Source organism: Copadichromis virginalis, linkage group LG8, assembly GCF_057382275.1.
Source record: "Copadichromis virginalis isolate Kocher_CV1m ecotype Utaka linkage group LG8, C_Virginalis_male_GT1.1, whole genome shotgun sequence".
In the NCBI taxonomy this organism is placed as follows: Eukaryota; Metazoa; Chordata; class Actinopteri; order Cichliformes; family Cichlidae; genus Copadichromis; species Copadichromis virginalis.
The window spans coordinates 26,042,302-26,056,894 of NC_140625.1; the positions used below are offsets into that span (position 1 = coordinate 26,042,302).

Below are 14,593 nucleotides of genomic sequence, written 5' to 3' on the forward strand. Positions count from 1 at the left end.
AGTTGGATGGTGACAGTCGAGCGTCTAAAGTCGAGCTGACTTCTGCTCTATTTTTAGGTGTTTTGGAAGCGATGGAGAGTGACTGCACGGATTTTTGTGCCTCTAACGTGCAGCTCCCGTGTTTACGTTAGTTTAAGGAGGACACGCGCTTGTTTTTCGACCTGTTAGCCAGGCTGTTTGTTTCGGTAAGCAAAACTTAGCTAGTAAAAGCCGCCGACAACGTCTGGGTTTAATATTATTACATAGCTGATAGACATTTCGTTATTTACACAGCTTTTTTATTTTATTTGTTTAATTTACAGTGTTTCGGTCGTGCATTTCTGTCATTAATGCACATACGCCCAGTGCTCGTCACTGCAAAGCGTCTGCAGAGAAAACAAATGCTTCTAAATGTCGCTTTGGGTATTTAAAACGAAACTATTAACCAGCCACTGTTTGGTAAACAGTACTTTGTTTGCTGATAGCCCAGCACTTGATGTATTTAACGCAATCTTATTTGGATGTGATGATGTCAGGGTGGTTGGATTACATGCTAATTAGTTCTCAGAGTGCCTCTCAGTTTTTATTGGGGAAGTAAGAAGCTACTTCCCTGCAGACGTCTTCTTTAATCTGTGCTTCACGTGACTTGGAGGGCTACTCACAGAAAGGATGAAATGGCAAATAATGTCACAGAGCACAGCCTCGTGATTAGGAAATTCTGGAAACTCGATGTGAGGAGGGAAACTCGTTTCCTTCTCGTCACATGTCTGGCTCGAAGGCGTGGCCATATTCAGGATACAAACTCGCATGACTCGTTTGGTCGCTGTTAGTCAAGCCTGCAAGTGCAAAAAGGGCAGGTCTTTTTGTGTGTGTTTCAGTGTGCCATGTTGGAGTAACTTATTCCAGGAGGTGCCATGCTCGCCACGCAGACTGAAGCTCACCACGAGACTAAGGATGTTAAAAAGGTAAGAATAAGCTCGTTTCACGTTGCGGATTTCACTTCTGTCTGGCTCCTTCCTCTGCTGGTGAGACAGCGTGAGAGTTGGCTTGTGAGATTTAAGTAGTATTGTAATGCAAAGTACCCCCTTGATGTTTAGGTTGTGGGGGACATGGGGTGCTCCAAAAGAAAAACAAAAACAAAACGACAACAGCACAGCCTGTTTTCAATACGCCACTAATAGTGGATGCAGCAGAGGAAATGCATCATAATCCCGGTACTAAGCTCATCAACAGAGGATTTTCATTATGTTTAATGGTGAAGCTGGTCTTGCATAGGTGTAGTCCCAGGGCTACAGGAGGTCTTCTGGTACAGACAGGAAGGGGAAAAAAGCCCAAATGGACCGCTCTGCTGCTGTTGTGCACACTTCAGGGGACCTGCATTGAAAGACTGAATGAAGGTTAACCTAAGAAACATGTAACAAGTTCTATCCTTTTAGATCAGTGGTGGACATGTTTTGTCTCAGAGGGTCTTACTTACTTTGATAAATTAACCCAAGAGTCAAATATTGAACAATTAATGTGAAATAGTTTCACATATTTCAGAAGTATTTCAAGATTTTTTTCATAGACATAACTGACGCATCAGTCCTGGGTGATCGTGTCAGGAATCAGGAACTTGCTGTTAGTACTTTTTGTGCTTGTGTGTCTATGGTGAACTGTAATATAAAACCACTGAAGTACAAAGCTGAATTACTTAACAAAGAATAGATCTGGCTAATATTTGCTGTTTACTTTTAATATTTTAACTCACACATTGGCTTTCTTATACTTGATACATGCGACATTAGTTTATTTTCAGTGTGACTATTTTTGAGAATTGATTATAACTCTGAGATTTTAATGAATCACCCCGTGTTTCTTGAATCTAAATAATGACAACAAGTGAGACGGTCACCTCTCACCATCAACGCTGTTATGTTAAACATGTTATTGCTTCAAACGTGTTTGTTTTTTTTTTTTAACCACTAACAACAATTAAACCCCTCAACATCATTCATATTCAATCTGTTATGATGGCTTGCAGAGATTTGTTGTGCACTGTATATGATTGTATAACTTAAACTGTGTTCTTAACTGCCAAGGGCTGCCACCAGTCTGTGGGCTACTCTTTGAGAGTCTAACTCTAGCCTGAATGGTAGACTTCAGAACCAGAATACCTTTATAATCCCTAAGTAAATTATGTGTGTTAAAGTTGCTCCAAGACAGTAACAGACCAAACTAAATAAATAATGCAATATGCTACAAAGGTTACAAATTTAAGAAACAGTGCTAACATATACAAATTGCTCAATTATAAATATCAAGAATATTACAGAGGTAAATATATATGATTGACATTTAACTCTAACCTGTGAACTTTGTCATTTGTTATTTTACTGTAGAGAGTGTGTTAAAGGGTGTAACTATTGCAGTGTTTACAGTATATTAGATGGCGGAGTTGTACAGGGAGATGGCCACAGACAGGAATGATTTCCTGTGTGGTGCAGTGTGATTTTTGGTAATCTCGGTCTCTCATTGAACGTGCTCCTGTGACTAGCCTGCATGTAATGGAGTGGTATTATTCAGCATTGTCCTTATCTTGGACACCATCCACCTCTCAGACACGACTAGGGATGGGTACCGGTATCATGGCACCGGTTCTGACATAAACGACCAGACCGAAAAGCAGCGCACATTTCGGTGCTTGTTTTTCCTGAGATGTGATACACTTTGAATTCAATCATTTTACGTTTCCGAGGATAGTAGGCGGGTCCAGGTACGTACGTTCTTTTAGAGCAGAACTACAGATTAAAAATGCCCAAGGCGAAGCGGTCAAAAGTCTGGCTGTACTTCACAGCAAAATATGCAAACTCAGCAGCCTGCAACAAGTGCTTTAAGCTGATACTGTGATACTGTCAAAGGAAGTAACACCTCAAATTTTTTTAAAAGCCGAAAAATGCGCCGTATTTGATAGCTTGCTGCGAGACCTCACACCAAGCGCATCTACTGCGGTTGTTTAAGCACTGCTTCCAGCCAAGAGTGATACCATATATGCCCCATAGCTGCAGAAAAGGTAACATTGTTATCTTTTTACAAAAAAACAGTTAAACATGAGAGGTTTTTGGACCAATTTTGTGTTCTCCATTCTTTAAGCACCAGTTTGAGCACCGGCACCATTTCAAAAGTACCGGTTTGGCACTGGTATCGGATAAAACCTAAACGATACCCATCCCTAGACACGACCCTTCCTGCAACAGGAACTTGCGGATCAGTTTGAGTCTGTTGGCATCTGCAACCCTCAACCTGCTGCCCCAGCATGCAACAGCATAGAGGATAGCACTGACCACAACAGACTAACAGAAAATCCTGAGCATTGTCCCATAGCTGCAGAAAAGGTAACATTGTTATCTTTTTACAAAAAAACAGCTAAACATGAGAGGTTTTTGGACCAATTTTGTGTTCTCCATTCTTTAAGCACCAGTTTGAGCACCGGCACCATTTCAAAAGTACCGGTTTGGCACTGGTATCGGATAAAACCTAAACGATACCCATCCCTAGACACGACCCTTCCTGCAACAGGAACTTGCGGATCAGTTTGAGTCTGTTGGCATCTGCAACCCTCAACCTGCTGCCCCAGCATGCAACAGCATAGAGGATAGCACTGACCACAACAGACTAACAGAAAATCCTGAGCATTGTCCGACAGATGTTGAAAGACCTCAGCCGCCTCAGAAAATAGAGACAACTCTGGCCCTTACTGTAGAGTGCAGTGGTGTTCTTAACCCAGTTCAGTTTATTGTCTTTGTGTACTCCAAGGTATTTATATTCCTCCACAATGTCCAGAGGGTTCAATTAAAGAAGATGGAGAAGTGTTCCAACTAGGCTTTCCTAGGATCATAAAAATGAAGACGTAAATTATCCTTTAAAAGTAGGAAGCCTGAGTCATAGGTGGAGCTACCCACTAAAGAGGTTTTTGACCTTTCACCAAAGAAAAGTAACCAGAACTATGATTACAAATATTTGTAACCAGTATTTTTTTTTTTTAAAGTGAGGCTTATTTTACCCAAGTTTAAAATACCTTTTTTTTTTTATTTTATTTGTTTATAAAATAGCTAAAAATAACAGGGAGAAACTTCTGTTAGCTTAGATGCCAAATCTTATTTTCCGTCACTATGGACCAGTCGTGCGTAGTCATCCTCCAGACGCCAGGAAAACCCCAGGGTTATGGCTTTTTTTTTTTCTCAAATGTGTTTTTCAGATGTTTCAATGAAAGGAAAAAAATGAGTTAAAAAAACATAAATAATTTTTATGTTTTGTTAACAAGGCTTTGAGACCTCAGATCATTAGGTAAGGTGAAACAAAGTCATTGCTTTGAGTATAGTTGGACAAACTGTGCTTGTCTGGCCCATCGTGGACCGTGGAAAAACCCTGTAATTCTAGTTTTGCAGAAAATAACCCCGCTGCATTAATGTACCGTATATGTCCAGGTGCTTGGAACTGGACCTGTAGATGTTTTTCTTTTAACAAGTCAAGCACTGCAAAGGAAGAGTTCTTCAGTGCTCAAGAGCACTAAGTTTCTTGTGTGTTGCGAAAGAAGCTGCCTTTGTCCTCTAACCTTTTACATAATGTAGGTCTGTTTGTAATGTGTTTGTTATTTTTTCCCCATCAGCTGACAGTGGGTGACATGTGACAGGAGGTTATATACAGGTTGAGTGTCATAACATCACAGCTGATCTCAAACTGCTTGTTTGTCATCACACTGTGGAATGAAATGCAGAAAAAAGTGCCAGTTAATGCTTGAAGATGTTTTCTATGTATGTGGTTGAACAGGAATTTTTTTTCTTGTTTGACAGCTGCTTCCCATCAGAACCAGTTGAGGAATGTGTTGTTAGGTTTTGTATTGTTGATTGTCATTTATGCTTAGAAATATTTAACCATATATGCTTAGAGGTGTATAATCAATTGTGTAGTGATAGGACTGTGATCTTTAGCAGGCTGCAAAGGCTTGGTGTGCATTCTAGAGTGGAATGCACACCCACATCCTAGGAGCATAAGAGAGGTCCTGTCTTCTCTTTGTTGATATAGCAAACACACGTATATCTCTTTAAGTATAAGAGCCTTTTGTTCAGATGGACCCGCTAGACTCCTGGCACCAGCTTTTGGGGAGTCTTCACAGGGTCACATCTTGACCTCACACAAATCACATACACACACACACAAAGGCAAGGTACTCTTTGTGTGTGTGTAGACGTCATATGTTAATGAACCTATGCATATTCATGTAACCTCAATAAAAGAGCAGTGTTACGGTAGAACGGACAAGAGCAACTGGGGTCAAGCGAAGGAACGGCGTTTGTCCGGTTCTCTCCTGTGCACGAGAAACATGAAGAACTTTGCCTACTTCGTGTCTTGCTTGCTGTGTAATTATATTGCCTTCAACGTTCCAGCGAATAGGTTTGTAGCTTGAACCTATCATGTGTTTTATTAAAATCCTTTTCCTCTTCCACGTATTGTTTCTTAGATCAAAGAGAAGTTGGCGCAGTCGCTCAAGGCCCTGCAGAAACGATATGTAGCGTCAGACTCGGTAGTCACCAGTGATGATTCCGATGCTAACCTCCTCTGCTGTGCCCTGGAGGCCATCTTCATCCACGGTATCAAGAGCAAGTACATCCGCTCAGAGTCTCGAAGCAGCAGTAGGAAAGGGGACCGTGGACCCCTCCCTCAGCCTTTTTTCTGGAGCCTCCTCAAGAGTGTCACCCACCGGTAAGTCAGAACCAAGGCACAATTATTCCTAAATTTGGGGGGTTTTGGACTTTTTCCCTTTGGAAAAAATACATTTGTAGATTTTATCTTAGACTTCAGGTTCATTTTATTGTAGTGTCTTTACCTTATGCAAAGTGCCTTGAGGCAACTTGAATAATCAAGTATTCTAACAATTATTCCACTGATTAATCGAGTAATCTGATGACAACTACTTTTTTGGGCTAAGACTATCTTCCAGGAGGCAAAAAGAATTCTGACAGTATTGTGTCTCCTGGATGAGGGGGTTTTGGTGTGTGTTCATGTGTATGTGTGTGTGTCTCTTTAAAGCAGCATGTGGTGGCTGCAAAGAAGAAAAGTGAACATACAATGTTCAATCTTCTCAATAAAAATGTTATTGAGAAATTCAAATCAGTGATTCCCAAAGTGTGGCCCTCAGCTTCCTTTTGGGTATTGAAGGTATGCAGGTTGTCTGTGTGGTCAGTGAAAAATTTACAATTGTTAAGCTTGAAGTTAAAATGTTCTGAGTTCCCTGAGTAACATTTTCAAGCTTTAATATTTCCATTTACAAAACAAGTACAAGACAAAAGATTTTAAAAATTGACTGATCATTATCACATGGCAAAAAAGAAGGCTGTTAATAGAGAATTACACAGAATAAGAGAGATGATTGATCAAATGAAATGAAGAACAGAAACGTCAGGAGGTCATTAATCCGAGTCTTGTGTTTAAATCAGAGTTTTTAGTAAAGGGTTAGGGCTGCCGTTTTAGAGTACCTGTGAGGAAGACTAAAAGACTCCAGGTCTCTTTTATCCCCACTGCATCTTGTCTCCTCAATGGCAAATAACTGTCCTTGGACTTTCTATCACTATTATTTTCATTATTATTTTATAGTATTGTTCTGTTTATTTATATCCTGCTGCTAAACTAATTTCCCCTTGTGGGACAATAAAGAAATTTAATTGAATTGAATTGAAGTGTCCCTGAAGATTTTCAGAGTTCATATTGAGTGATGCTGTTCTTAAGTTTAAGTATGACTGATTTAAGGTATTATTCTGTGAAAATGCAATATGTTTATCACACTCCTTTTTTTTTTTTTTACCTAGTGATGTGATCACAGAGCTGGAGAAGATAAGCTTTGTGGGCACTGATGTGGGTCGCTGCCGAGCGTGGCTACGGCTGGCCCTCAACCACGGCCTCCTGGAGTGCTACCTCGTATCGCTGTTCCGTGAAGACTCCAAGCTGCAGGCCCATTATCAGCCCAGTGCCTTGCTCCTGAACCCGGAGGAGCGAGAGGTTCTGCTCAGCTACCTCCAGGGTCTGGCCTCCCTCACATTCAGCCTGTCTTACAAGTCATCTGTCCTCAATGAGTGGACCACCACGCCTCTGGCTCTTGCCGGACTCTGCCCTTTGTCCCAGGCAGACTTACTCGACCTGCCCCTCAATGGTGGAGACCCTCCCACCTCCAAACCGATATGGAAGGAAATTTGGGATACAGTGTCTCAGTCATCGGGTTCTTCGGACGCACTGGATGTACAGAGAGGCTGCCCAGTTTTAGTGGGGAGGGGATCAGATCTTTTACAAGGGAGTCAGACTGCTCTTCGTTCTTCTAATTTAAGCCTGGATACCACAGGCTCCTCTCAGCTGTCCTCCAGCTTGAGCTCTGACAGCCTTCTGCAGGGACAGGACCCCCGCAGCCCGACAGGAGAGCATTGGTCTTCATGTGACTTGGAAGCAGCCATTAATCCCAACATCTGCACCAAGAGGCCACAGAAAGAGTATGTATACATTTTAAACAGTTTTTAATCATTCTGGAGCAAATAGGAGTTAAATAACTGTTCTTAGCACCTGAATGAGCCCCATCTTGTAGTATATTTTTAGTCAGTCCCTCATACACCATCCTGTTGTTCTAATAATCAATAGAGCACCAGATATGTGTTAATCATTGGCAGGAAATAGCCTCCAATAAAACATCCACCCCAATATGGGCTCTGGCACGGGACTGAAAAGCAGCCAATAACCAGTATATAAAATTAGCAGCTTGGATGCAGAGGTTTTTTTGTTTTTTGTTTTTTTTGGTCTTTCGTCAACAAAAGCTTTTCTTTTATTTAACTTGAAGTAGAATACATGTTTTGAGTTATCTGTATCTCTGCAGCTCGCTGACTGATTTCCGGGAGAGCGGACACTGCAGTCAGGACTCGACACAGGAAGACTCATTTGTCTCCAGCATGGGTCCTTCTCAGTTCTCTGAGAAGGGTATTATCAGTGACAGTGAGCCCCAGGCTTCTGAGTACCAGCCTCCAAACTTTGGACAGCTTGATTTAGAGCAACCAGAAACAACCACTGAGCTGCCGTCATCTGATGATGATAAGTGTCCCGCTGAAGTCTGCAAAAGTGCCTCTTCAGAATTGCACTCGGACATATGTCTTGTCTCAGCAGTCAGTGAACCTGCAGAACCTGTGGAGGAAGTAAGTGTCACTGTTGAGCCTGTCCAGGAAGAGAAGCCAACAGAAAGCTCTGAAAAAACCAACGCAGACTCTGCAGTTCATCAGTGCCCACGTCGCTCTACAAGCATCTTGAGCAGAAAGCCATCTTCAGATTCACTATCAGTAAGTGTAACATCTCTGTAGAGGGTAGCCGTTATTTGAGCAAAACCACAAACTTTATCTGGCCTTAATGCAAATTTGTCAAATGCACTCATATCAGTTCATGAATACTGTGGTTGCTGATTACGTAGAATGCAAAAAAACTATTTGATATTTGTTGCATGAAATGTCAAGTAGGATGTTCAACTCTTATTCTTGAATCTTGAATAATGCATAGAGAAAAAAACAACACAATATCTGTAATAAATAATGGAAAAATGTTATTTTGTGTTTATTGTTTTCCATTTTAAAACCCCTCACAAAAATGGTGAGTAGTCGCATTAGTTTTACTAACTTAGTCTGTCCATCCATCCATCGTCCATCCATCGTCTAACTCCTTGTCTAATTAGTAGGTGTGCAACGATACACAAAATTCACGGTTCGGTTCGGTTCGATACTTTGGTGTCACGGTTCGATATTTTTTCGATACAAAAAAATGTTCATGCATTTTTAATTTGTCATTTATTAAAATTATAAATATATATTTTAACTCAAAAGTACAGTTTTTAAATTTAACCCTAACCCTTGTGCGTGTTTTTTATTTTGACAGCGAATGCGCACCTGCGGACCACTTATGTGCAGCCCTGGTTATTTAGCTCATCATATTGCAGCCACAGAAATTCTTTTGTCCATGAAACCATAAAGCTGCACTTTCTTTTTGCCTTATAGTCTGATTTGTCATAACTTCTCCGTTTTGTGGTAAGCTTTTCTTTGGCTGTCACTTCTTCACCCCGACCTGTCTTATTTGGCTCAGCAGAACTGAAATGCTTTTACACACTCACTCACATAAGCTCAGCGATTCTCTGCGCGATCAACCTCTCACATGTTTAAGCTTGCTGCGGGAGATTTCACTTGTCATGTTTGCATAGTGAGCTAACGATTAATAAGACGATGTCAGAGGAATTGGTGCACAAATTATCATCACTCACAGATCAGTGCTGTCGCTCTCTATACACAGTTCGCACGATTGCAAAGTGAAAGCAAAAAAACAAGCGCAAATTCAAACGCGACTTAAATATGTCACATATTGACAGTGGCTCACCGATGCCAATGACATAATTACCCAGCTACATTTCTGAAAGAATGCAAAAGCATTGACATATATTTTTCCTACAATAGCCCGACGGGCAGGGAAGAGATAGATTTTGGTAGCCCGACTGAAAAAAATCGCTAGCTCCGGGACGTCGGGCTAGCGATATTGCGAGCCCTGTATCTGATTGAGGAATCACTCATCTTTGGAAAAGAGAGTTTATTACAGAGAAATGGCTCTTTCCAAAATAAAAGCTATACTATCTGCTTCTTCTGGGCTATATTCTCAGCAGCATAAGGAGAATCATGTGCTAACAGCTGTCTAAATGACTCGGCTAAAGTTAGTAGCATGCTTGTTGTTTTTGTCTTTGCACTAGGATGATGTCGGCGTAAATGTGCAGTCATATTCGTTGTGTTCCCACTAGTGCTTTCAGGTTAATCTCGTTGAAATGACCTTAACGCCACAACACGGCAAATCTCCGTTAACGAGCTACCGCGGATCGCTCCGTGCATGGGGCTAGACGGCCAACACGTTAACGAGCTAACTGTGCTAACACACTAGTTCACACCAATGTAATTGAGCATTGCATGGCACATCCAACATACTGTTTTACTTTAGTCCATGACTCGCTTACCTTCAGGGTCATACGTCACATGAAAACCAAAATAATTCCAAACGCCAGATCTGAATGAGGTTCAATTTGCCTGTTGCAAGGAGAGCTTAACTTCTGTCTCGCTAGCTTGCCCTGCGCTCTTTCTTCTGACTATGCTGTCTGTGTTGAGCGCTCAGTGGATCTGCGCTGGACAGTGCAGCCTAGGCGGAGTAGTCGAACACAGATTCACTGAGCGCTCAACACAGACAGCATCGTCAAAAGGAAAATTGATAAAATAAATTACAAATGTTGTATTGTTCGATACATATGCGTACCGAACCGAAAGCACTGTATCGAACGGTTCAATATCGATACGAATATCGTTGCACCCCTACTAATTAGGGCTAACTTTTATTGACTGAGTACTGAGTCTTACTATAGTACTCACATCCACAGCGACATTTTACCTGAAAAACACCTCTCTGATCTGTGGGAAGTAGCTTAAGCACGCAGCAGAAACCCACATGGGCACAGCAAAAACACACCAACCTGCTGTTCTAGTGTTCAGTGTTAATAGACTGTGAGAATACTGCCGGAAGGCAAATTAGTAGTGATATGAAACCAGTCCTGTGGCGAAATGTTAATAAAATGGAGTACAGAAAGTAGCCATACTATACCAGCAAATGCCTAGAGTGAAAACAACTCTTAATTGTGATCTCTGAATGGGGAAAAACTAAAGATATTTCTTAGTGTTTTACATAAATATAGGAAAATCTCTTAACATTAGTCAAGACAGACACATTTGTGCTTAAATTCACGTGACCGTTTAGAGACCACTGTTTATAGCTTCTACACCACTAACACCAATGACACATGATAAAAGGGGAACCCTTCTTATGCAAACTGCACTCTGCTACTTACCATTAACATGCAAATGAAACCCTTTAGTTCCCAATGCTAAATAAAACATCCTTTCCTGCTTTTTGCAGCATTCTTATTCTTGGATCTCAGACGATGACATTTATAAGCCCCACCTGGAGAATTTGCCGGACAGCGATGACGCACCTGTCTCTCCTCCCGCACCTGAGCCCAGCATCTCGCCGTCACGTCCAAGTGTCGTCCATCGCAGACAAATAGGTACCATCCCCTGTCCCCCAAGCTTTGAGTGTAAAACTTATGATAAACGGTTGTATGAAAAGAGTTTTGGGTGCTGGGCATAATTCACAGCAGTCAGTGCTCAATGTGAGAACATAATAAAGTTTCTTTCTTTCTTTTTTTTTTGTAATTGAGCACTACAAGCTTGTGTATGGGGAAAAAAAAAAAAAAAAGATGTAAGAATTTTATGCAATATAAGAAAAATGCATAAATGAAGGAATAAGTAATTATGGGGAATCTCAGCAATCTCACTGCCCGAGGAAAGAAATCTGAGTTTCAGAATCCTGCCAACTGAGTTTCTCTGAACAAACTGTTTCTATCACAAATAGATCATTGCATTCAAGTGAAAGAGACAGAGCTGTTAACAAACTAAACAGAAGCCCACATATAAAATCGTTGCTCCACAGCACTTCTAGTGGTACCTGCAGTGTGCGCACACCTGGTCAATACAGGTAGCCACTGAGGGATTACAAATGAAGTAACATACTGCACTAAAGTCCAGGAGCACTAGAAAGCGTGGAATGAGATTAAAGCCACGCCCCCAGATTTTCCCAGCAGGTAATTTCCTTCAGGTCTCAAAAGAGAAAACGCCTGCTGTTACATAATGCTTGGCGTGTGGCCACATCACTGTGGAATGTGATTTTACTACATTTGCAGGACGTCACCTGGATGAGTCCCATGGCCTGTTTTAAAAATAGAAATAATGTGAAAGAGTGTAACACAGTAACGTTAACAGCGCAGATAGTGAAGCATGTCATGGGACATTTTGTGACAAAGCATATGGACTATGGTTATTATTTATTTTTAAAATCATTTTGTCAATAATGGGACTGTTCACGAGTAGCTAATCTCAGTCATTCACATGAACAGATTAGATTATTTAACCGTGTTGTGAGTCAATGTTAACTTATCTATTGAAGCAAATAATGGGGAATGTTGGCTGGTGAAATTATCCCACTGGGGATGTCAACTTGAATTCCAAGCCTTCTTTTCATTTTGTTTTCGCGCTGCTAACAGGAACTCTGAAGTCATGTAATAGTTGATTGGAAATCCAATGTCAGTTCACATATCGGCCTGTTCTTTTTCTTGTAACCCCGTTTCATTCTCCATTTTTTTTCTCTACATTGCATCACTGTGTTGTAGCAAGTTGAGAGGACTTGCCAGGGAAGAATTACTTTCTGGGGAAAGTAATTTGTTAGATTACTTATGTTACATTTGCATTACCATATAACGTGGCCTAAATGTCATAGAATTACCAGACGTTAATGTAATAACACATTAACAAACAATAATATAGTTTCTTACATAGACACAAATCCCTGTCCTAATGAGGATTTTTCTTTTAGTCTTTAAGTTTTAACACACAGTTGACAGCTACATTGAAAACCAGTCCAGCTTTTATTTATTTATTTTTATTTATGACAACCCTGCAACTTTGCTCAAAATAATGCAAAAGGTTCAATTGTGGCTTAATTTTCTGTATGTATTGCTCAGCTAGTAAACATGGATATAAAAGAGGCCTTCTCAGTGTGAAAACACGACAATGTCATCTATGTATGTGTTTTTCCCAGGGCTGTCAAACCCCTTTCGAGGGTTGCTGAAGCTCGGTCACCTAGAACGACGCAGCGCCGTAGGATTATGGCGCGACTACTACTGCGAGCTGTCACCCTTTGAGTTCCGCCTATATGGGAATGCAGATGAACGGACATGCTGCGAAAACTGCTCCCTGGTGCGATGTGAAGACGTTCACATCACCTCAACTGAGGGCCGCTTTGACTTGACCTTTCCTGGAAAACGGCTTTACCTCCGGGCGGCCAATCGTGACGAAGCTGAGGACTGGGTGGACCGGATTATTGAGGCTGTCAACAAAAGCCGACCAGTACCGCATGGCGAGCAGTGGGAGGTGCTGCACACCGGGTGTGAGAATGGTGTGGATGAACGTGCAGTTTCTTCGCCACCCTTGTCCCCTTCCAGCCCTGAGCAAGGCCCGTCTGGTTCTGATGCTTGTGGAGGGCAGGATTCTCCATCTCCTCCTCAGCAGGAATTTGACTGGACATCGACTACAAATTTAGAAACAGATTCCATCAAAGAAGCTGTTTTGTACTTCTCCACAGATCCTGAGGCCCGGACGTGGGAACGTATGGTTTTCTCTCTCTCCTTGGAGACCTTGAAAGGATTTCTCGTAAAAGAAGGAAGGAAGCTACAGCGGCTAAATTACCCTGTTGAGGAAATCCGGGATGTGGTACCCGATGTTTCTCAGGGGGGACCAGCCTTTTTCAAGCTCCTGACAATTCGAGAAACGCTTAGATTTAGAGCGGAGAATGACAAGGAGGCTCGCTTTTGGAGGAAGTTTATCCGAGAGGCTCTTGACTCATACCTGGAGAATGGGGAGTGTGAAGGCTCTGAGGTACCTTTGGAAGCGACTGGAAATCTGTACAGACTGGTGCAGCATAGGCTAAAAGAAGATGGAGCACTTCTTGTTCACCTTTTCAAAGTTCCCTCAGAGAAGGGCCTGGACACTCAGGGCTTCAAATGTGCAGGTAATGTTAGAATTTAAAAAATATCTTTAAACCTTTTGAAGCCTGTTTGATGTAAAATCAAGCAGATTTTGCTTGTTGTGGTAATCCATCCTGTCTGCAGTATCAAAAGTTGAAGCTTTTCATTGCACTTCTAGTGTAAGTGATTGGGTCAAAACCCTTTACTGGGTTTGAGCACACCATTTTTTTAAATTTAAGACTTCAGCAGTCTGAGACGGACAAAATCAACCTTGTTTTAAAATTATCAGCTTAACAGCATTAAAAAGCATGTTTTGGACTCTTGGATAGTTTCGTCCTTCATTAATAACCTTTACAGTAAATGAATGCTTTAATAATGCATTTGTTTGCATTTGACTAAAACTTGAAGTTAAGGGTATGGCCTAATGTTTATAATGTGCATTTTGGAACATTTTAATGGACCTGACTTGCTGTGTGGTACTGATCATTGCAGATGCGTCTGTGTGTGTGTGAGCCTATGGCTTGAGCTTGCTTGTGTTAGCTAATAACTTTGCACTTCAATCTCTTGTTCAAATATTGTTCACTTCTGGCTCTGCAAAACTAATATATTGACAGCCAAAACAATAATGCTGAAACTTTAAAATCCAGGATCCATAAACCAGTAGATAATGTCATTTTATGTACTAAAAAAAAAGAAGAAACTTTTACATTAAGAAAACTGGAGATTATGGAAGATTTGCACTTGTCTGTTCAGTCTGTTCATTTCCTGTTGTTTAGTTTGGTTTTGAGTGTGATGATAAAAATCAGCATGTTGCCTAGGAGTCTAAGACCTGATCTTGTGTTCAGTTGTATTTTTTACGATCCTTTTACCCCAAAACCAATAAAACCCATCTTTAAGATCCACCTATTTTCCCAAAAGAAATTTAAAGTATTATTCCTTTGCTTTTGTCCCACTTTT

The 14,593-nt window shown here is 41.1% G+C and overlaps 1 protein-coding gene across 3 annotated transcripts in view; it reads left to right on the forward strand.

The window, feature by feature from the left end:
• plekhm1 (pleckstrin homology and RUN domain containing M1) overlaps positions 1-14,593 on the forward strand; it is a 23,591-nt gene continuing 8,998 nt past the window's right edge. For all 3 annotated transcript variants that reach the window (XM_085466804.1, XM_085466802.1, XM_085466803.1), the window contains exons 1-7: positions 1-185; positions 858-944; positions 5,480-5,721; positions 6,825-7,496; positions 7,874-8,327; positions 10,975-11,122; positions 12,712-13,680. In XM_085466804.1, coding sequence (XP_085322930.1) covers positions 894-944; positions 5,480-5,721; positions 6,825-7,496; positions 7,874-8,327; positions 10,975-11,122; positions 12,712-13,680 — 2,536 coding nt within the window. In that variant the 5' untranslated portion in view covers positions 1-185; positions 858-893. The remainder of the gene's footprint in view (positions 186-857; positions 945-5,479; positions 5,722-6,824; positions 7,497-7,873; positions 8,328-10,974; positions 11,123-12,711; positions 13,681-14,593) is intronic.